At 47.8% G+C, this 24,495-nt stretch overlaps 1 protein-coding gene across 2 annotated transcripts in view; it reads left to right on the top strand.

The window, feature by feature from the left end:
- Positions 1 to 24,495, top strand: part of LOC147718173 (verrucotoxin subunit beta-like) — a 244,733-nt gene that overhangs the window by 64,059 nt on the left and 156,179 nt on the right. For both annotated transcript variants that reach the window (XM_086919239.1, XM_086919238.1), the window contains exon 2: positions 5,464 to 5,582. In XM_086919239.1, coding sequence (XP_086775365.1) covers positions 5,483 to 5,582 — 100 coding nt within the window. In that variant the 5' untranslated portion in view covers positions 5,464 to 5,482. The remainder of the gene's footprint in view (positions 1 to 5,463; positions 5,583 to 24,495) is intronic.

Consider the following 24,495-nt stretch of genomic DNA (forward strand, 5'->3'; position numbering starts at 1 on the left):
AGGTACTTAGGGCATAGGTACACCAGGCTTCTCCCATTGGCTGAAGCATGTATTATGCCACCCATGAGGGACCCTGCAAATCCTGGTTGCTGGCCTGCCATGGCAGCCTGTGTGAGTGGGTGCTTGCTCCTCTCATGATAGATATCGGTTTCCTTATAATTCTCCACACTGCACTTAAAACCTATACGTCACCCCATGAGCCTTTCAGTCCCATAAGCAGGGTGCTCTGTTATAAGTGTGTGTGCCCCTACATGAACAGGACACCCCTACAAACGCCAGAGCCCATTCTCCTTGTAAGTGTACCAGTCACACAATATAGAGGCCATGCGTCATCATGCAATGATCATCTCTAAACTGGCTGGAACGAACTTTGACATGTTTGTTAGAAAACATGTTGGAATCATACCCCAATACCGTATCTGGTGTGGGAAGTATGATTCCATCCATGGTAGAGCTCCTCCGGGGAGCCCTCCGTGATCCCGGGATCAACCATACAGATCCTAACAGCAACCTAGGGCTGCTGCTGACCCCAGACACAATTCGGCCCTCCTGCTGCTGGGTCAAGAGGAAGGTAGGACCATAGGCATCCTGTCACAGGGCGGTGTAAACACCTCCCAGACAGGATTTAGTTTATTAGGCTGGGGTATGGGTGCTGACCAGTGACACATAGTCTGCTAGAGAAGCACATTTGATGCCCTCCATGCATACTCAAGCTCAAACCAGATCAGGGAGCCGTTGGCACCCTGCTCTGGTACAAAACTGGACAAAGGACATTGGAGTAGCCCACCCACTGTCTGACCCCTTTTCTGGGGGGAACCCTGGATCATCCAAACCCTTACCTTAGGGTACTTAAGGGCTTTCCTCTGGGTGGGTCTCTAGATTCATCATGGAATTTGATTCCGATCAATGGCACTTGTACTTCGACCATCGGGGTACTCAGGGCTCCGCTTGACTTCGCTCTTGACTCTGAGACTGCACCTGGGAAGATCCCTGCTGTTCCTGGGCTCTTTGTCGGAAAGTCTGTTAAAATGTCGGTGCCTGTGCTCTGTACAGGTTCTGTCAAGGCCTGTGGACCAAAAGACACCTGAAGGAATCTCCTTTGGAGTGGAGTCACTCCCCTGCATCCGCAGGAACCGCAACATAGCTGACTGGTCTGCCGAACCTGGGCTCCTCTGGACTCCAACAGGCTCAGAAACATAGGTGGTGGTTCTGCACTCCCTCGAGGCCTGAACTGTCCTCTCATCAAGCATGAGGCCAGTATCCCTCATCGGAACCTCCTTGACTGAACCCCTGTGCACCGCGTCGCTACATCTCTTCATTGCACAGTAACTTCAACGGTTCTCCTGACGACTCGTGCAAAGAGTCGGACTCATCAAAAGGTTCTGTCAAAGAGTCTGTCCCCACTAGAACTGATATGCGCCAATGTTGTTGGGTGGAACTGACGGACTTGGTCGTCTTCAACGCCACGGTAGCGCAAGCAGAGCTACCGACTCGGTGCAACAGTGTTCAAAGCAACTCATTGCCTGGAACTCAAGGGCCTCCGACTCGAACCCGCTTAGGGGTTCCAACTGACACTGTTGCAGGTACTCTTCAACATGATCCCACTCTCGGGTTCCAACAGACGCTGTAGTACTTTCTCCAGCTGCAGGCAACTTTCTGAGGTCCTAGGGTGTATTCTACTTGTAGGTATCCTGGTTCTGTGGTACCCACGGGTGGTCGGACTCTTCAACCTGCTGTCAATCAATCAATCACAGCATTTGTATAGCGCACTACTCACCCGGGAGGGTCTCAAGGCGCTGGGGGAGGGTACGGTGGCGAGTGCGTGGCTGGTCGATCGTATCTGGCGGGTGGGCGTGTAGAAAGTCATGCGGTCGTTGAGGCACTTGGGCCCAGGTCGTGGAGAGCCTTGTGTGCGTGGGTGAGGAGTCTGAACGTGATTCTCTTGCTGACTGGGAGCCAGTGCAGGTCTCTCAGGTGTCCGGTGATGTGGCTGTGTCGGGGGATGTCGGATGAGTCGTGCGGAGGTGTTCTGGATGCGTTGGAGTCTTTTTTGAAGTTTCGCTGTGGTTCCGGTGTAGAGGGTGTTCCCGTAGTCCAATCGGCTGGCGACGAGTGCCTGGGTGACGGTCTTCCTGGTTTCCGTGGGGATCCATCTGAAGATCTTGCGGAGCATGCGCAGTGTGTTGAAGCATGAGGATGAGACGGCGTTGACTTGTCTGGTCATTGACAGGGAGGAGTCCAGGATGAAGGCCAAGTTGCGTGCGTGGTCCGTTGGTTTGGGAGCGGTGCCCAGGGCCGGGGGCCGACCAGGATTCGTCCCAGGCGGAGGGTGATGATCCCAGGATGAGGACTTCCGTCTTGTCTGAGTTCAGTTTAAGGCGGCTGTTCCTCATCCAGTCGGCGACGTCTTTCATCCCTTCGTGTAGGTTGGCTCTGGCGGTGGTGGGGTCGCTGGTGAGGGAGAGGATGAGCTGGGTGTCGTCGGCGTAGGAGATGATGTTGAGGTTGTGCTGGCATGCGATGGCTGCGAGTGGGCTCATGTAGACGTTGAAGAGGGTTGGGCTGAGTGAAGATCCTTGTGGTACACCGCAGATGACTTCGGTGGCCTCGGATCTGAACGGAGGGAGGCGGACTCTCTGGGTTCTTCCGGTGAGGAACGAGATGATCCACTGCAGCGCTTTCTCTCGGATTCCGATGTTGCTGAGGCGCTTCACTAGGGAGCGGTGGCAGACGGTGTCGAATGCCGCAGAGGTCCAGGAGGATGAGGGCAGCTGTTTCCCCGTTGTCGATCAGGGTTCTGATGTCGTCGGTGGCTGCGATCAGGGCGGTCTCGGTTCTGTGGTTGGCTCGAAACCCGGACTGTGAGGGGTCAAGGGATCCTTTTGTCTCGAAGGCGGCAAGCTGTTTGTTGACGGTCTTCTCGATGACTTTGGCCGGAAAAGGAAGGAGCGAGATGGGACGGTAGTTCTTGAGGTCGGTGGGGTCTGCCGTTGGATTCTTAAGGAGGGTGGTCAGCTCGGCGTGCTTCCAGCTCTCCGGGAAGGTGGCGGTGTGGAAGGAGGATTTGATGGTGTCTTGGAGATGGGGTGCGATGGTGGCGTCGGCTTTGTTGAAGACGTGGTGTGGGCACAGGTCGGTTGGTGATCCGGAGTGGATGGAGTTCATCGTGCGGGTGGTGTCTTCGGTGCTGATTGGGGTCTAGTTGCAGAGGGTGGTGGTGGCGGGCATTTGTTCAGTGGTAGGGTGCGTGGTCTGTGCGTCGAAGCTGTTGTGTATGTCGGCGATCTTGCTGTGGAAGAACGAGGCGAGTGAGTTGCAGAGGTCTTGCGAGGGAGTGATGTTGTTGTTTCCGGCGCTAGGGTTGGAGAACTCTTTGACGATGCTGAAGAGTTCCTTGCTGTCGTGGGCATTGTTGTCCAGCCGTTCTTTGAGTGCCGTCTTCTTGGTGGTGCGGATCAGCTGATGGTGTTTGCGGATGGCGTGCTTGAGGGGGGTCCTGTTGTCTGTTGCTCCAGTTTCGGCGGGGGACCTGCTTCGGGTGGTGGTGGGTTGTAGTTCTTTTGAAGCTGAAGTGGACGCAGCTGTGGTCGGTCCAGTGGAGTCCGGTGGCGTGGCTGAAGGAGATGTGCTTGCTGGATGAGAAGACAGGGTCAAGCGTGTGGCCGGCGTAGTGGGTGGGGGTGTTCACCAGTTGCTTGAGTCCGAGGTTGGCGAGGTTGTCCAGCAGGGCGGTGGTGTTTCTGTCGTTGTTCTCTAGGTGAAAGTTGAGGTCTCCTAGGAGGATGTAGTCTGCGGAGGGAAGGGCGTGCGGGCTGATGAAGTCTGCGATGTCTTCGCTGAATTGTGTGCATGGTCCCGGTTGTCTGTAGATGAGGGTGCCGCGGAGGGTGGTCTTGGGGTCAGTGTATATCTGGAAGTGCAGGTGTTCGGCGGCGGTGAAGGTTTTGTTGGAGTTAGTTTAGATGCGGATTGTGTTCTTGTGTGCGATGCCTCCTCCCGTCTGGTTGACGCGGTACTTCCGGGTGATCTTGTATCCGTCCGGGATGGCTATGGCGATGTCGGGCGCTGAGGAGGCGTTAATCCAGGTTTCGGTGAGGAAGGCGACGTCCGGTGCGGTCGTGTCGAACAGGTCCCAGAGTTCCACGGCGTGCCTGTGGATGGAGCGGGTGTTGAGCAGGATGCACTTCAGGTGGTTGTTGCTGGTGCTGGGCTTGGCGGGGGCCGTGCAGGTCCGGTAGCAGGAGAAACGGCAGGCTTGGCAGGCGAAGGGTCTGTGGGTGCGTCTCGGGGTGGCTCGGTAGCAGGCAGGGTTCCGCCCGTCATTGAGTGCGTAGAGGGTGGCGGTGTCGTAGATCCGTCGTTTGGTCTTGCATCGGTGGTTGGGACCAGGGGTCCTGGCGCTGGGCGCGGTTCAGGCGCAGACGGGCTTGCCTTTGGCGTGCCCGCTGCGCGTGGGAGTGGGTGTCATAAGAAGGGAGCCAGGAGGGAGGGTCCGCTGGGTGGCGGAAGCGGGGGTCCAATCGGCTGGCGGGGGGCGGGGCCGCAGGGAGGCAGCGGCGGGAAAGTCTGATCCAATTGGGCAGGCGGCTCAGCAGCGGCTGGGTCGCCTGCAGCGAGGCGAGTCAACTCTGGTAGCAGGGGGAGCGTGGGGGTGACCAGGCCTCGGCAAGGCTTAGTGGTCGCTCCCGAGTTTGAGGCAGTGGTCCCCTTAAGAAGGGAGCCGGGAGGGGTATGCTGTCTCACTTGGGATGTCCTCAGGGTCCACTGGGAACGGTCCCCATTCTAAACTCTGCAACGGCAACAGACCCACCAAAACATGTTGAATATGCAGTTGTGTATTTGCTGAGCACACGGCTGTTGTGGGATTCCTAGTTACTCGACTGGGGTGGTTCCTTGTGTCCCCGACTCTTCTACGTCCCCTGGGTCCAGACTCAGATTAGGTGATGGTTCGCATTCCACTATTTTGATATATGGTTTGGTCTCCCCCTGGGGACCCCGGTGAATTGGTGCTATTTGCTAATCTATTGGTGAACTATTGTGTGCATTGTGATTATATCACTGGGTGGGAGATATTGTAAAGTGTTAGCTAGTGTCTGTAATAAATATCTATTTTTAGAAGGACAATGTGTGGTTCTTTTTCACTTAGCCTACCCTAAAGTACTAGATACTGGTAAACCAAATTGCTTTTCACTCCTAGACTAAGCCTGAAGGCTGCTCTCCACAGCTACCAATTTGAGAGCTTTCTGCAGCAGTCTAAACCACTAAAATTGTCATAAATGTCTGGATTGGTGCAGGGTGCCCCACTTAGATAAGGGGACACCACATACCAAACCAGCTTCCGGTAGAAACTATTTTAGAACTGTCTGACTCAACAAGCCCACCAGGCGATAATTAGATTGTAGGTTTGAATATGTGCAATGAAAGGATATTATCCTAATCCACGTGTGTTTTTATGCATTTTAGTCTGATCTCTGCTGAAATAATGGCAACTGAAGCTTCTTCAGTAATTAAATTAGCAGCACTTGGCCGGCCCCTTCAACTTGGGATGCTGTACGACTGCCGCATTGATGCCTTGATTCCAGGTAAAGAAAAGTGTGACACTATTTGGATTTAAGTAAATGTGGTTCACGCCAGAAGGGGTTGAGGATAAAAAGATAATCATTCTCTAACCTTCTCTATGTCGTTCCCACACTTTCATCTTCTCTCTTGCTTTGCTCAGTGTACCATTTTAGCCAAACCAAACGCAAATTCACAAATCAACAAATTGAAATTGATATTGTAATTGGCTAACACCATTCATTTATTTGCAAGTTCTCATGGTGGTGTCATCTGTGGTGAGGGGGCTCTAGTTTGTGAGGAGGTGGGTATTCCTGGTGGTGGTGTGAGGCTACATGATGATGTCCTCAATGGTGTGTCCGGATGCGGAGTTGGGGCATGTCTTGGGTATTTTGTTGTGCAAGAAGTCCGAAAAATTTCAGCAGAGGATCTGTGAGGGAATGATGATGGTGTTGGTCCCTTATATGAAGAGGCTATTCTCTCCTTCTCTCCTACGGGCTTGCATGCCCTCTCACCCCTCCACTGAGTCCAGGACTTCTCTCACAGGAACGTTAACCTCTTGGCTGCTAATGACAAGGGTAACTCGTCATGGACTTTCCATTGATTTCAATGGAAAACAAAGGGGCCTTCAAATGTTGCCTTAGCAGTAAAGGGGTTAAGGGAAATGGGGTAGAGGTGATTTCCCGACCTCAAAGCAGCAGGGCCAGATCCACACGCAGGGGAAGTGTCGACAGCGAGGGATAGCAGCCCCAAAGGACAATCAATCCTCCTTCAGTGCACTGACCTCCCTGACCAGTGGTCTAGACTCCTAACTGAACTCTCTGGTTTCCCACTTCTAAAATGGCTGCCCTGGTGTTGACCCTTTTATAGGCTAGCCTCAGGCTTCCAGAACCAGCTGGAAGGTTCTGGAGTTTCCCTATATTGTCCTATGGGTCTATTCCCTGAGAAAAACAGTTATGGCAGTTACTGGCCACCATTTTGTGTATCCCAAAGTATTAGTCAGAAAAGGCACCTAAGGCAGGGGGAAAAAACCTACAGGGTCAAGGAGCACCTAACAACTAGGTCAACACCTGAAAAATTCCAGTGGTCATCAAAAATAAAAAGATTGAGGGGCAAAAAGGGGACAAAAATAAATAAATAATAGGAAGGACCACCCAAAGGGCGAACAGGTCTAACAGTGCCCCAGTGTCAATTTATCTTCATCAGTTCTTCTGTTTCATGGCCTATGTGCCAATGCCAGCATCCCTTTGTCAGTGTCCCCATGTTAGTTTCATTGTCGCTGTGTCTTGTGTTGGTGTACACAATTAGAGTCATCGTGGCAGTAACTCTCTGTATTGGTGCCGCACATAATGTCTATTTTAGTGTCTCAGAGTCCATATCAGTCACAGTGTACCTGAATCTGTGTTTCTATGCCAGTGCCCTTGTGTCAATATCAGTGTCAGTAACCTTAGGCCATCAGTCCATTGTTTTATTCCCGTAATCAATGCTCTAGAGTTGGTGTCCTTCTGTTGTGTCCAATCGTTTAGTATCCGTCTCCTACTGTCACTACCCCATATCGTTATCTCAGCATCAGGACTTGTGTCCTCAATCATAGTTTCAGTGTCTCTACCCCGTGTCATTATCTTAACATTATTACTTGTGTCCTCAGTCATCATTCCAGTGTCAGTGTCATTTTCTCATCATCAGGATTGGTGTCCTCAGTCAGTGTTCCAGTGTCACTGTCCATGTCATTATCTCAGCATCAGGACTTGTGTCCTTAGTCATCGTTTCAGTGTCTCTACTCCATGTCAATATCTGAACATTCTTAGTTGTGTCCTCAGTCAGTGTACCAGTGTCACTGCCCTGTCTCATGATCTCTGCATCAGTTCTTATGTCCTCAGTCAGTGTACTAGTGTCACTGCCCTGTGTCATGATCTCTGCATCAGTACTTATGTCCTCAGTCAGTGTTCCAGTGTCACTGCTTATGTCATTATCTCAGTATCAGGACTTATCCTCAGTCATCGTTTCAGTGTCTCTACTCCATGTCATTTTCTCAGCATCATGACTTGTGTCCTCCGTCATCGTTTCAGTGTCTCTACTCCATGTCATTATCTTGACATTATTACTTGTATCCTCAGTCAGTGTTCCAGTATAATTGCCCTGTGTCATTATCTCAGAATGAGTACCTGTATCCTCATTCAGTGTCCCCAGCTCACTGCCTTGTGTCATTAAAAGATGGTATAGGTCTACAGCCACCCGTAGCAGAGCTCTCTTCTGGAACCAAGGCTTCACCCTCAGCCTTGGACTTCACACTTGCTCCCTTACTCCCCCCAGTGAGTAATCCAGGACATCCAGCACTGGCAGGACAAGGCGATTCAACTATTCAGTCACAGATAGACATCCTGGAGGCAAATTGTATTGGAGCTCAAATTACTGAGATGGTCAGCGGCCTAGACGTACGGACACTGGTGAATGTATTCACCTTAGTCCCTACAGCGGACAGTAATGGGGGTCTAGGGGGCACGGGAGATCAAACACTCTCTTCTTTGGCTGCTCCAACACCAGATTCAGCTCCTGTAGTCTGTGCCTTAGAAGATGGGCTTAAACCCCCTACAGTCAACATTGATAACTACATCAGCAGCTTGGAAGCCACCTCAGGCCCCCTAGCCCCATGGACCCCCCGAGTCAAGTGGTGAAAAGGTTTACTCTGTATTGGATGGCTCTGGTTTTACTGATGAGTACAGGCCTCAGCAAGGCCTGCGAGTGCAAAGGGTTCACCCTTTTGTGCACGAAGTCCTCAGACTACACAAAGAATTTGGCACGGAAACTGAAAATACAAAAGCATAGTTTAATAAACCTTTAAAGGTGGTTCTACAGCCCACACAACACTCTACAGCATTGTACAGGGTAGCACAAAGAACTCAAGTACACAGTCCCCTTTTATACACAAGAAGGGGCTCATAAGTAGGCGGGTACAATTCAGAGCATAATTTACGACCATATATGGACATTTCTGAACATGATCAATACATAGGTGGAGTTAACGGTTCTTGAGGCCCGCGAAAATGCACATTCCTATCTACGTTAATCAAAGACAGATGTGACCTTTACTGAGCATGCGCTAGACGCACACTAGGTTATTTATAGACTGTTGCTGGGCAGACCCTAAGGGCCACTAGCGAAGAGGTAGGACTCGTCACATGGCGAGCACATGGCAATATGTAGCAGACAAAATGGAGGGCAGAAAACAAGATGGAGTCTGACCGTATCGAGAGATTGAGCTGGAGAAACGCAACTAGTGAATTGCGATATCATGTCTTTAGCTAATGCTTAACATTATCACTGTTTTATTTACAACAGACGACCCTTTCAGCATTAGCTGAAGACATTTGGTTTCCTAAAATAATCTAAATGCTCATCGTTAATGTCGATGCTCATCATTTCAGCTACCTCTCTAGTTATACTTTTCTGGTGGACAGCCTCAGCAACAGCTCCTTTATTAGGTACACAAAATGAAACACATAGGGAACATTTTTTTTTTAACGGAGCATAAAAGCAACATACGATGCTCCAAGACTCACACGAGACTTTATGAACACTACCAACAACATAATCACCCTGCCGACAGCATCCAATGGCTAGTGCTAGAGTCCCAACCAGCCATGACTAGACAAGCGTTGTTCAGGCTTGAACAAAGATGGGTGCATCGTCTCCAGCTAGACACAATAGGGCTGAATGACGCTATTCCCTGGGCGAGTGTCTCGAGGTAGATACCCTCTACTCTAACACCTGTTTACCCCTCCCGTAATGGTATCACATCCTAGGTACACCTCTCCTGCCATATACCCCTGACTAGCGGTGAAACACAACCCACAACCCAACCCCTTACTGTCTCTGCCATCCCGGTCCACCTTGATTCCTCTCAACAGAGGACCTCCAGAACATTACTCCACGGACTGACTGGGTTTAGTCGCGCAGTCCCGGCAGCACACAGTCAATGCAGACACAGACTGACATAATGTGTAGACTATGACGCAATATGCGCTAACATCCGCACCATAACACTCCTTATGGCCACTTTATGAATACTTACTCAGGCACTTCCTGTTGCGTCTCCTCCTCGGGTCTAATCACACCCGACTCCCTGAGGTATTGATCTCGAAGCAACTCTCTATCTGTTTAAGCCTTATTGCCACTCCCAAGATGGCCCCCTTACTGAGCCATTCGATTACCTAGCTCTGCCCAGCGGACCAGACAGGGTGCTGCGCATGCGCATGACGCATTACAGATGCGCCTCCACCGGTCCGGCACCCACGTCAGAGGCCCACCTCCTTCAAAACGGCGGACACCAGCGGAAACCTCCACCAGCTGCTCCGCACCCTGACCAGGTGCCGTGAGCGTGAGGGGTAGGTGTTCCGCCGTTCCAGTGTCTACGCCAAGGTAAGCTTCCTTCGAGACCGTCAAAGCCCCGGTTTCTCTATGAAGCGTGGATGACGGGACAATATCGGGCCAAGTTGTTCGACTACCGCATATGCCCGCCAAAGATCACCTTGCCGATCGGAAGCCTTCCCGGAGGCCCCGCTATTCAGATTTTAAATGACAAATTATGCCCCGCCTGGCCACTCACCCGACCCGCCCCCAGCTCGCCGGGTCTCTAATTATATAGAAACAGGGCAGGTTGTTGTTTCACATAAGCCTCCCTGGGGCCCCTCTGAGCGTATTTGTAAGCATAATATTTTAAAGCATAATATTATGGCCCACTTGACCATGTACCCGCCCCCATCCCGCCCGATCTATTGCTGAAGGGGCTGAGGGCAGTACCTCGGCTGCCTCTCTGTCCCACATGTCAATGGATAGGAGTGGTGTGAGTGATACGTGTCCAACATCACATGACAGTACTGTTACCCAGGGAGCCATATTAAGTGGGGATCATCCCGCCAAGCCTCTCTCCCTACTTGCCCCGACTATGAATTGCTGCTGGGAGAATGTTTTACGCTCTATCTGGGGCCGCTATTGCTGCTGCTAAGAGTACCACCATTCACATCTACCTTACTTGTCTAAGTTACCAGCTACCAATTTTTACATCCTATAGGTGCATCCAACCTTATAACGCTGGCCTCACGGGAGCATGCTGCGGGGCCCAGTCTTAATCCCCTTAGGGTAAGAACATGACTAATGCTGCACGCCTGCTGTTGTTTCCTAGGGACGGGTTGTTACCTTGAAAGCTTCGGCTATATACCACAGTTTTTTCTTAAACACACAATGGAAATTCTCCAATTGTGACATTTGGGTGGTGTATGACATAGAAGGGACGTTGCACCCAAATTCCCGGTTCAATTGGTTTTCCCTTCCACACCACCCCCTTCACTTCTCACAGTGTGGAGCCTGTGTCACAAGAGTCACGCTGCACGATTTGAGCATTAAGTCACTATGTTGCATTTGACTTGAGCTGTTCTTTTTGTTTTTATATTTTGTTCCCCTACCTCTAGGTCGCCTAAATAGAGCAGGACCCCTTGGCCCTCTTGTCCTCCGACCCAGCGAGGTTGTATTTGCTTTCTTTATATAGATTGAGCATTGAGTCCACATTTGTTTCTTTGTGTAGTACTTTATTTTAGGTCCTGACGAATCGCCTTTCGGCGAGAAACATGTTGACCACACTAGGGGGTAGAGTTATTGTTCTGTATACCTTTACGGTCTCTAGACTCCCCTCCCACCCCTTTTAACTAAGGAATCAGCCACGTTATTAAAGTTGGAAGTGGACTGATTACCTTTTTTATCGCTTTCACTCACCACTGCACTGACTACACCTTCCTTCATCCTCACCCACATCCACCATCGGCAAGGAACTAAAAGAACCCCGTCAAAAGAGTACCTCTGGGGACTCCGTCAGACATTGCAGCGCCGGTCTGACGAGGGGCAGTGAGCCGATGATGACACCGGACACCCTCCAGTAAGGGTGTGTTTCACGCCTATTACTTTGGGTGTGTGAGGCTCTCTAAGTTCCGACTAGGGAACCCTTTCTTCGCAGCCACGGTATTTATAATACCAACTCCTTGCTCCACACTGTTAAACGCTCCCTGGGGAACTTTGTACTCTGCTGCTAACACATAGGGAACATATCATTGGACTACATTGAATACATACACAACATGTAAAAATAATAGCAATAATTATACAGGGACCAGTAAGAACTTTCCAGCCCCATGTGGAGATCAGAGTCCAGAACCAACTTGAAAACGTCCACGTTCCATTTTCGACATGTATTTCAGCAGCGATCTTATGTAATTTATTAATTGCTTTGTATACAGAAGGAGTGTGATCAGGAATAAATACACAACAGCTACTTCCAATAATTCTACAAGCACCGCCTCTGTCTGCTAACATTACGTCCAAAACCATTTGGTTTTGTAATGCAACAATTCTAGTAATTTGCAGCTCTTCAGTGAGATTGCCAAGAGCTGCGGCAGTTTGATTAGTTATGGCTTCCACTACTCCCGTTAATCGCCGTATCTTACTATTCAGAGCAGCTCCAACAAAGAAAAGTAATCCTAAATTGAAATCTATATACTGTTGCAGACTAGTGTCAGTCTGGTCTACATCATTAATAGACAAAGTCAGTTTGTATCTGTTTACAGTTACATTATTCAATAATTTTAAATCTTTATGATATGATGCAGGTGCTAGGAATACAGGCGGTAGTAAAAATGCTACATAACATACTCCAGACCATCCAGCTGGTAATCGGTAATAACCTCTATTACCACATACAAAGTAAGTGTTATGAGAAGCAAGGAATGAGCTATTGTTCAGACCATCAATATTCAACACAATAATACAATCACTAACACCTACAGGGATATAACCTACACTCTGTACACATAAATCTGCTTGTGCTTGGGCCACTGAAATCTCAAACTTTTCATTGCCAACAATGTCTCTAGTGTTCGTAAAAATATAGGGCGTTGAATCATTGTCCGGTCGATATTCTTCCCACTCCCATATAGTTCAGTTGGCTTGTGGATAGCCTTCTTTATCCTGATGGCATTCTTTATTCAATCTGAAAAGCAGTCTGCCCACTGTGGGCTTTCTTGTAGCAAAAAGCAAAGTGTACCAGGCTCGACAAGAACCATTATGAGATAAAGGGAGAGGTATGAATGGCATTCCCCCCCTTCTGATGTGCTGGCATCATCCCACATATCCAACAGTTTATGGCATTAGTAGCTACGTGGGTATGGTGTAGCATCGGAATGAAAGTATTATTCAAATAAGACTGTCGATGCTTCAACTCTTGATATGGAAGTGTATTAAAGAAATGCTCATCTGGAACTGGAGTGGAAACAACATACAACTCCTGGGCAGGAATTACATCCTCGACAAACCACGTGATTGTAGCAACAACTGCTACAGCAGCAATGAACCCTACAGTACAGAAAATGTACTTATCCATCCGCACAAATGTACAAACAGTATCTTCCTGAAACTAAAAATGTTGTCAGAACTCTTCCCCCTAGGCAGCCGTTGTTTTCTTCACCAGCGGGCCAAGACGGGTGTCACTACACTAATGCAGGGCTGATTCCCCCCCCCCTTGCCTCATCGCCTCTCCGTTTCACTGACCTAGGGACCGTTCTGACAACTTATCACACAACTGCAGGCTCTTTCCTTGGTAGTAGATTGTATCTCCTCACTCCAGGGACTGTTGGGTCCGGGAAGAACTCCTCAGATTCGTCAGGTAGCACGGCCTCTCTCCGCAGTCAGGATTTCTCAATGGTCGGTCTGAGGAAATATACATTTTATGGTCAAGAAATGTTCCCTAACGTGTACCCCACCGTCTCCATGTACGAGCTTAAAGTGCATGTAACTTCCCTCTTGTGCCAGCTATGAAAACGCAAATACATTTGCGTCCAACGTTAACATGTCCTCTTTCAGATCCACCCTGAATGGGTCGGATATTCCGTTCCTAAGTATGCCTTGCCACCGTCTTTGTATGGTGCACTTTCACGTATTTCTGGCTCTGTGCGAGCTAGGCCCTGTTTTCTGTCATCGAGCCTCTTTTCAAAGTCATCTCTGCCTCCTGAAACTGCAACGTGGGATGCCCCCCCGTGAACTCTGTCCTACTTCCTTCGAGGCGAACGGAGTCTGGCTCGGCCTGCTTGCCTGCCAAAGACAGTATTTTACCTTCACGCTATCAGCATAGTCAAGCTCAGCTTCCCGAAAACACATTCCAGTCCAGCAGAATAGATAAACAATCCCTCAGCTGCAGAGCAAAGGGCCCGGCCTTTCCGTCTCCATGCAAGTAATTCATAGCTCCCGTTACCATGGTAGGCCCATGGCCCCCTCGCTTTACACACAGACACGTAGGCACATATGCACGCATTCATAGTCAGTATAGGATAGCCTCTGCCCAAGAGACCTTTCCTTCTAGATAATATGGTTCCCAAACATCAGATATCAGATATGATATAGGAACGAGTTAATCTGACATGCCAGACTTCTGTCTCTTTCCTCTAGTGTAAATGTCAAGTCCCCTGCACCCTCCAGCTTCACGTCAATCACACGCCATGCAGCTGCGCGCGCATCCAGACCTCAGACTTCTGCTGACATTGCAAGATTTCTGCTATGTACACACCCACTTGTGACACTTTTATGTGACGTTTCTAGCACACACCTCTGTGTACGCCCTAGTTCACGCCTTCTGATTACGTATTGCTAACACGTGTGTGTTATCTCATTTCTCTCAGCTGTTACGCCTTCTGTATTGGTTAACATTATGTGTATTAAGTATAAAAGTTATGTATTGTCAATAAAGTATGCTCTATCCCTTCCTGAACCCCAGTGGTGTCAGGAACCCGATATCCGGTTCAAGAACCATTCCTTTTTAAGGAATAAAACCCCTAAGAACTCTAACACCACGGACTCTGCGTCTTTCTTTCCGATTGAGTTATTTTTTTTATAAGTACCTACCTGCATAGAAATTAGGACGGTAATTAAATATTTACCACATTAATTTGGCGCCCGAACAGGGACCCCTCCCCCACCCCACGCGCCGGTTGGTGCGTTGCAGCCTTTGCCCCCCTGCCACAGTCAAGACGGACAACTACGCGTACCCGCAGGATTTCCTGTATCTCCCTCAGGCCTACGGAGGTGACTGAGACTGCGATCAGCACCCAGACGAGGCGGTGAGGAGTGCGGAGGATCCCGACCAGAGCCTAGCCGAAAGAAGCAAGGTCCGAGGTGTCAAGAGGCCCACCAGTTCCGAAGTATTCACGTATCGAGTCGAGTCGAGTCCAGTCCGGTCCAGTCAAGTCGAGTTTTCCGAGGCCTTCTGTTCCGTGCTTCCCGGTGAGTACCGTTGCTGGGGACGCATCTAGACGGGTGCATTATTATGTATCCGGTAAAGACGGGTTTGGGTACACAAACACGGTCTGCACTGTTTTAGACAGTGTATCTGTGCTGTTTAGCAGTACATCTAGTATCAAGGGTAGACAATAGGTGTTCAAAATGTTTATGTGATTAATGTCGTGGTATGAGTGACTGTTTGATGTACAGTACTGTGTTTTTGTATAACTAGCTGTGTTCAGAGTAAGTAACAAGTATCGAGTGTCCAGTACCAAGTAACAAGATGCCGTTATTCAATAAATTAAGACAGATAGGAACTAGGAAAGGGATATTAGAGGAAGAAATTCCTGTCCCACCTAGGGACACCCCTGGAAATTTTATGTACCATAAGCATGGCTTAGACGCCATACTGTATCTAGATTTATGGGCCGATTATACCAAGCACCTAGAAGAGAAACACAGGTGGCCTGTTACAGGAACGTGGGATGCCGAGTGCATCATGAGAGTAGAGGAAGCGCTATGGAACAAGAAAGCCAGACAATCCCAGAAAGATGCCATAGAATTGTGGCGTAAAGAATCGCATAAACGTGCAGAAAAAGCATTCCGAAAAGCCGAAAAACGTAGAGAAGAGTCGGATGAAGTCCGAGAAAACGAATTGGTTACTGAAGGTATCCGAGTAAAAGCAGAACAAGTAGACCGCATGCGAAACACTCTTGCAAACGGCATGTATTTAGTGGCCGAGGGTTTGCCTAAGGCCACTCCAGAAATACCGAAAGATCTGCCGCCACCATTGGTTCCAACTAAAGTAAGTCACAGGACCACCAAAGACATATTCCTTGCTTCCTATCTAGACAATGTAGTTCCCGCTTACACCAATCCATGTGCCCACGTACCGCCTACTGACGGTGACGGTGGTGGCAACCCACTCCAAGACAATGCCCAACCAGTACCGCAACAAAGTTCACCCGTTCGACATCCTGCTCCACCTGTTCCCCCACCACTTCCCACACCTAAGATCAATACACTGAATCCATTTGGGCCTGATCCTGGTAAAAGACAAGTTCAGTTACACATACAGACTCCACAGACAAGCCATGCTCAAGCCTCCGCCTCAGGAGGTGCGACAGGAGGTTACCAGACCCCGCCACAAACACACAGATTAAACATTAGGGACGTAGCAAAGCAACGTACACCCCGAACACCAAGTTACGACATGCTTAAAGAACCCCTTTCAATTTGCAGATACGATCCAGTACCCGGTAAAGACGATAGAATGTTGTTAGCATCACTACGCTTACGAAAAGTTACAGATTACTTAGTGTTATTTCCAGGAATGACTGAACACCTAGATAGAATATATCATTTTATCCAGACTGGGGAAGATCCTGAAAGTATTAAAGAGGCCCTGGCGCACCAGAAAGCTGACACTCAAGGTTGTATATTACGCTTCTTCATAAATTGTTTAATAAGAGAACGAGACAGGCCTGGAGTAGACAAGGACGAGATGGACGCACTAAACAAGTGGGGTCAGAATATAGCCGATGGAAACCATGATAAACAGAGTTGTATAGCAAGTATGTACAAAAGAATCAGAAAAGCAGTAATAGAAATACATGAAAGAAAGGAACAAGAAAAGGAAGGAGATAGCGACAGGAATGACTCCTCCGAGGAGGACGAACCTGAGGAATCTGACACGGCTAAAGAAATGATAGCGTATGCAGGTAAGGGAAATTACCTTAAGAAAGGCAGTCGTCCAGAAAGCAAGAGAGTTTTCCTCTCTGGCATCTCAAAAACGAGTTCTCCTGAATATCTGTTTCAAGTTACCGATAAAATTCTTCAAGAACGAATGGGGTACCATGTACTCAATTCTATGGACGAACAAGAACTAGCCCGGTCAGCAGTACAATGGGCTGACAATCCTAGCACATATAATGATGATACAGTAGCACAGACATTTTTTAATCTTTCCCCAGACGAGCAGAAGTTAGCTGGTATGTACATGATTCAGCATCTCATCACGTTATACAGACATCAACATTCCGATCCAGGTCCCTTACCTGATACATTAGAAGCACTACTTATGAATAGATGGAGAGGCCTAAGTACCAAGTTATTTAAAATAATTCTAGAACAACGGCACAGATATAACGCTTTCTTAGGCCCACAATATGTTTCAGCTCCGCCCCCAGAAAGAAAAATGTTTCATTTTGACAGGCAGAATCCTTTACGAGAAGTACACCCAGTTATGAATGACGATAATACCCCGAGACGTGTGTTTGTGTACACACCTTTAACAAAGTTGGAATTGTTAGAAATGAAGAAACTAGTACCCTGTCACGATAAAGACCCTGCAGGTTTTCACCGAGAAATTAAAGACATGTTACTCATGGGAGATTACACGTATACGGATATTATGAAATTGTTAAAAGTACTGCTGCCCACAGGCATTTACGAGAAACTCAAGGAAAAAGAATGGGAGGTGGGAGATAAAAAGATTATTTGGACTGAAATAGAAGACGAGGAAAAAGGTCGTACTCCAGGGCTAGGCCTTGGGGACAAAGCTAAAGCATTACCAGGTTTAATAGTACAGGTTTTGCCAAGATTACTGACAACTAAAAAGGAAGACTGGGACGCAATCTCAGCCTGTAAACAGAAACACGATGAAGATACTAGAGACTTCTATTCAAGATTCGAGAAATGTTTCATTATTAATAGTGGCCTGAAACCAGGTAGCGAGTCATACCCGCACCTTTTTGTAACAAAATTAGTCGAGAATTCCCTGACACAAGTTAAGAACCGTGTATATAAAGTCGAAAGTACATGGCAAGCAAATACGCCATCCCAGATGTTACAAATGTTACAAAATCACCAGAACAGAATTAGAGAAGAACAAGATCACGAACAGAGACGTATGAAAGACACGAAAATGAAAATGCTAGTGGCCCAGTCGGTTCCAGCCGACGGTCAGAAAAAGGGTGTGACCCAGACAAGTAATTCAGCAGCTCCTGTTAAAGGGACATGCAACTATTGAAAACAACCAGGTCACTACGTAAACGAATGTCCAGTCCTGAAACACAATATATCAACAGGTAAAACTAAAGAAAGACCACGTCAGCCTAGACAAGACCAGGTCCAGCAACAGACTTCACAGAATATACAGCCTATGCATACTCCACCACATACAGTACAGACCGTAGCGGTATCACAGCCACAGCCCATTGCCGCGACGCAGCAAGTTTCACAGCAGATGTACCAGTATGCCCAATCTGATTATCCCGATTATCAGCGATACACATGAAACAGCCTAGAGAGGGAGGTTGGCTTGCCTCTTATTGAGATTCCTGTAGATCAAGAGGGTCCTTATGTACATAGTCAAGTATTAGGAAAAGACAGAAAGTTTCTAATTGACACAGGGGCAAGTCGCACCACGATTAGTCACGACGAAGTTCCAGGGGCACCCCTCTCAGGCTCACAGAATGTTTCCCTTGGTTTTTCAGGACAGCCTATTGTGAATGAAGTATCAAAACCTGTCCCCCTAGCAGTAGGTCCATTATCACGTGTTACAGACCTGTTACTCACGAAATCATGTCCAGAAAACTTGCTAGGTATCAAGACACTGAAGGCTCTAGGAGCAGTGATATGTTGTTCTCCGGAGGGAGTTAGACTTTTCCTACGTGACTTTAAGGGTCACTATGTACTACGAGAGTTTGATGTCAGATTGAAAAATGTACCGAAACACCTGTGGGCACAAGGCCCAACCGATGTAGGTTGTATGCACATCACACCATACCGTGTTACACTCAAACCAGGAGTTGTATTACCCCGAATCAGACAATACAAGTTACCGCCCGATGCTGTAGTGGCTTTACTGGAAATCATTGAAGAGCTCATTGCCCAAGGAGTGGTCGTAGAAACCGACTCCAATATCTGTAATTCCCCTATCATTCCGATTCTTAAACGTACTGATCCCAATGCACCGCCTGTATATCGGCTGGTGATTGATTTACGAGAACTGAATAAATGCATTGTACCACAGTATCCTGTGGTTCCCGACATCTCATCCTTATTGACTGCTATTGATTCAGAGGCGACGTTCTTTACTGTAATTGACCTCAAGAACGCCTTCTTCAGTGTACCCATTGATCCAGAGAGCCAATATCTCTTCGGATTCAGTTTAAATGGCCGAAGCTTCAAATTTTCACGCGCACCTCAAGGATTCACAGAAAGCCCCAGCATCTATAGCCAAGCACTGAAAAGACAACTTGACTGTATCCAAATGCCAGTTAACACTGCCTTACTCCAGTACGTCGATGATCTGCTGATCACCGCACGAAGTGAACCCGAATGTGAACAAGCATCACTGACAGTTTTACATTTTCTGGCTGACAAGGGACGCAAGGTGTCTCCTTCGAAGCTGCAATTCTGTGTTCAGCCAGTGGTGTACCTTGGGCACTTGCTGTCCAAGTGGGGAAGACAGCTCACACCTGATCGAGTTCAGTTAATTGCACAGTTACCACAACCCAAGACACAAAAGGAAGTGCGGGCCTTTATAGGCCTCACCTCGTACTGCAGACAATGGATTCCTCAGTATGCATTTCTAGCTAAACCACTGATACAGTTGACAACACAGGAGGCAGCGACTTCGACTGTCCTCCCTTGGACTCAGGAACATACACAGGCTTTTGAGGAATTAAAGAAAGCTTTGTCAAGCACCAGTTTTAGCGACACCATGTTACAGCAAACCTTTTACACTGTTTGTTACAGAACGTGATGGTACAGCGTTGTCTGTCCTCACACAAGATCAAGCAGGTTCACATAAGCCTTGCGCTTATTTTTCAAGTACATTAGATCCAGTAGCCCAGGCTCTGCCTGCATGTTTGAAATCAGTTGCAGCGACAGCTCTAGCAATCAGACAAAGCGATTCAATAGTATTAGGACACCAATTGACAGTACAAGTTCCACATTCTGTAGAAGTCCTTCTAAACCGAACACAGACTCAACACCTGACTATAGCACGACTGACAGGTTATGAATTGACGCTATTCCAGCCACACATAGAAATCAGACGCTGTAACATTCTAAATCCTGCAACATTGTTACCCTCGATTATGACAGATTCAGCCCCGCATGATTGTATAGAGATCATTAATGCAGTAACAAAGCCCCGACGAGACTTGACAGACGTTGCACTGACTAATCCAGACATGACACTTTACGTGGATGGTTCATGTATGAGAACAAGCACAGGAGAATTAGTGGCCGCATATGCAGTGACCACTGAAACTGAAGTCAAAGAAACACACCGTATTGATACACTGTCCGCTCGAGCAGCAGAGCTTATCGCTCTGACCCGAGCCTGTATACTGGCCAAGAACAGGAATGTTAACATATACTAGTTTCACGTTATGCCTTCGGAGTTGTACACGACTTCGGAGTGTTATGGCAAGAACGAGGTTTCTTGACCTCTCACGGTGCCAAGATCCAACACGGTCCCCTCATTCAAGCACTGTTAGAAGCAATACATCTGCCTTCAGGCATATCCATCATGAAGTGTAAAGCACATACTAAAGTTACAGACTCTATTTCCCAGGGTAACGACCTGGCAGACCAAACAGCAAAACATACAGCATTGACTCACACCCAGACAACTGATGTGACAAAGACAATAGTACCGACACATTGTATGACAGTTAGGGATCCCACACTAGATGTAATCGATATTCAGACACATGCTACTCCAGACGAAATCAAGAAATGGATTGAACTAGGAGGGATCCAGACAGATCAGGGATGGATGACGAAGGGAAAATCTACATGGTTTCTCCCCGACTCTATGGTTCAAGTCATAAATAATACAGCACATAGTCCAGCACACTTGGGAGAAAAAGCTATGTTAGACAGTTTACAGAATCTCTGGTACAACAAACATTTACGAGCAGCAGCAAAACAGAAAGTGCGTACTTGCATGATCTGTTGTCAGTTCAATCCAGGTAAAAGCGTCCCTGTAGAGCAAGGTGGATTTCATCCTCCCGATCACCCTTTTGAAGTCCTCCAGATGGATTATATCCAGATGGAACGTTGTCGAGGATTCAAGTACGTCCTCGTAGTTGTTTGTGCACTTTCCCGTTGGACCGAAGCATATCCAGTCCCAGATTACACTGCCCCGACCACTGCCAAGCAGCTGGTTTGAGAATTCTTCCCACGGTACGGCTTGCCTCGTATCGTTTACTCAGATAACGGACAGCCATTCTCATCCGAGCTCATGAAGCAGGTTTCACTCCTGCTAGGATATCAGTGGAAATTCCATTGCGTCCGACATCCCGAGGCAGCTGGCCTTGTAGAGAGGCACAACCAGACACTGAAAACCCGTCTTGCTAAAATATGTAAAGAGAAAGGGGTCGACTGGATAGTCGCCCTGCCAGTTGCACTATTCTATATGAGAATGGTCCCACATTCGAGATCAGGACTATCCCCGTATGAGGTGGTCTTTGGCCGGCCACCAAATATGTGGGGGACGCCCATGCCTAAGAAAATAACCGATGTTGACTGTAATATGCTGACAGATTACCTTGCCTCCTTGATGTCTGCACTCCAATCATGTTGTTCACAGGTTGCCGCAGCCTTTCCCGACAACACTGATGTGAAGCCACACGATGTCCGTCCCGGGGATACTGTCCTGATACGCAATTTCGATAGGAGGAGTCCGCTGGAGCCCCGTTGGCAGGAGCCGAAGCTCGTCCTTCTGACCACGAGGACTGCAATCAAGGTTGAGGGCCGTAAGGGGTGGATTCATACGAGTCACGTTAAAAAATGTAATGAACTGTTGCCAGAGACTGACTCTTCCACCCCCTCAAAGGACTGCCCAGATTCTAGTGACTCTAAACTTCCCATGGTAGAGAGAACTCCGCAAGAGGAGTATAAATCAAAGTTGCGGTCTAGCAAGTCAGACAGTTTAATTGTTTAAGTCCTCCCCTAGGTGAATCGGTTAAATAGTTTCTGACTTGTATCCCCTAGACCCCAATAGAGAGAGAGAGATAGAAAGAAACAGATCAAGAAGCAACGATATTGCAAATCTCTCAAAAGTTACTGTATTGTTACCTTATGGATTATGTTTTCTTTAAGTCTTACGATTATTGTCACAAGTATAATTCTGCATATCTATTTTCCTATTGCTACACGTGCATATTCTTCTTCTAATAACACTGCCGAGCATTCTTTTAGCGAGTTACCCCCTCACAAGTTGTCTTACCGACTTGCGCTGCGCAACAATACATGCATTAGTATGTTACATCACTCTCATCAGACCAGCAACGCTACCAATTGTTGGATATGTGGCCGACTCCCTCCCTACCAGAAATACAGGGGAGTTCTGCCCCTCTTCCCGTACCCGTTCACACATAATGGTTCATGTGGCGCCTGGTTTAGTTTGATTAATTCCTTAGATTCAAATTCCGTAGTTTGTCAGGGTAACTGGGTATGGGGAAACCTGAACACAGTTTTGCATAGAGTATGTTATCCTGACAAAGAGGGACTTCCCAAAAGGACAGGGACTGATCTAGAAAATGAAGTATATGGATTAGGAAATTTTACACTTAACCTCATGATTCTGAATGTTGAATCCGAAACCGAGCCAGACTTGCCCACTATGTCAGTACTACCAGTCAAAGGTGAATTATGTGTCAGAAAGAATGGTTCCGTACACCTGGGTCATAGTAAATGTACTACTGTGGTCGAATTTAGTGATAAGGGCAAGTCCACATTCAAAGCTACACGTCATTCCTATTTAATTTGTGGCCAGACAGCATACATACGTTTGCCACTAGATTGGGATGGTACCTGCTACATTGGATTCTTACTGCCACCTGTTTCCTAGCTCCACCTGATTATCATAGAAATTCCCGTCTAGTTCACAGACCAAAAAGAGATCTCCCAATTGTTGACTATACTGAAACAGCATGGGAACAGTACACAGATTTCAATAAAGGTTTCTTTCCCTATTTAGGTGCTATTTTTAATAGTAAGTCTATCCGTCACTTGACCAGAACTCTCGAAGCAGTAGTGAAAGAGACTACTTCTGCCCTAGGTAACTTGGCCGAAGAACAGTCTGCTATGAGACTTGTCGTTCTTCAAAATAGTCTTGTTATTGACGTCATACTAGCCGATCGAGGAGGAGCCTGTAAGGTCCTCGGGTCAGCTTGCTGTGTTTTCATTCCAGATAATGCTCCGTCCCTATATAAGGCTATTACACGTCTCCATAAGATAGCTAGTCAGATACATCAGAATCCAGGCACTTGGACTTGGTCCGGTTGGCTCTGGACTACTATTTCAGCTTGGGGATGGAAAATACTGTCACTCCTTGGAACAATACTACTTATAGTATTCAGTTGCTGTCTATGTTTACAATGTGGGCCAGCGATTTGCGGCTTGTGCGCCACATCCTGCACTCCCCATTCAAGTCAACGTACTAAAACCCGTTTGAGAAAGGATGAGCAGATGATGCTCACTACACAGATAAATGGATTAATGAAGATTAATGTATCATGAAGGGTCCGTAGGGAACAAGGAGGGAATGAGGAAATATAAATTTTATGGTCAAGAAATGTTCCCTAACGTGTACCCCACCGTCTCCATGTACGAGCTTAAAGTGCATGTAACTTCCCTCTTGTGCCAGCTATGAAAACGCAAATACATTTGCGTCCAACGTTAACATGTCCTCTTTCAGATCCACCCTGAATGGGTCGGATATTCCGTTCCTAAGTATGCCTTGCCACCGTCTTTGTATGGTGCACTTTCACGTATTTCTGGCTCTGTGCGAGCTAGGCCCTGTTTTCTGTCATCGAGCCTCTTTTCAAAGTCATCTCTGCCTCCTGAAACTGCAACGTGGGATGCCCCCCCGTGAACTCTGTCCTACTTCCTTCGAGGCGAACGGAGCCTGGCTCGGCCTGCTTGCCTGCCAAAGACAGTATTTTACCTTCACGCTATCAGCATAGTCAAGCTCAGCTTCCCGAAAACACATTCCAGTCCAGCAGAATAGATAAACAATCCCTCAGCTGCAGAGCAAAGGGCCCGGCCTTTCCGTCTCCATGCAAGTAATTCATAGCTCCCGTTACCATGGTAGGCCCATGGCCCCCTCGCTTTACACAGACACGTAGGCACATATGCACGCATTCATAGTCAGTATAGGATAGCCTCTGCCCAAGAGACCTTTCCTTCTAGATAATATGGTTCCCAAACATCAGATACCAGATATGATATAGGAACGAGTTAATCTGACATGCCAGACTTCTGTCTCTTTCCTCTAGTGTAAATGTCAAGTCCCCTGCACCCTCCAGCTTCACGTCAATCACACGCCATGCAGCTGCGCGCGCATCCAGACCTCAGATTTCTGCTGACATTGCAAGATTTCTGCTATGTACACACCCACTTGTGACACTTTTATGTGACGTTTCTAGCACACACCTCTGTGTACGCCCTAGTTCACGCCTTCTGATTACGTATTGCTAACACGTGTGTGTTCTTATCTCATTTCTCTCAGCTGTTACGCCTTCTGTATTGGTTAACATTATGTGTATTAAGTATAAAAGTTATGTATTGTCAATAAAGTATGCTCTATCCCTTCCTGAA

Source organism: Lissotriton vulgaris, chromosome 4_2, assembly GCF_964263255.1.
Source record: "Lissotriton vulgaris chromosome 4_2, aLisVul1.2, whole genome shotgun sequence".
Classification (NCBI taxonomy): Eukaryota; Metazoa; Chordata; class Amphibia; order Caudata; family Salamandridae; genus Lissotriton; species Lissotriton vulgaris.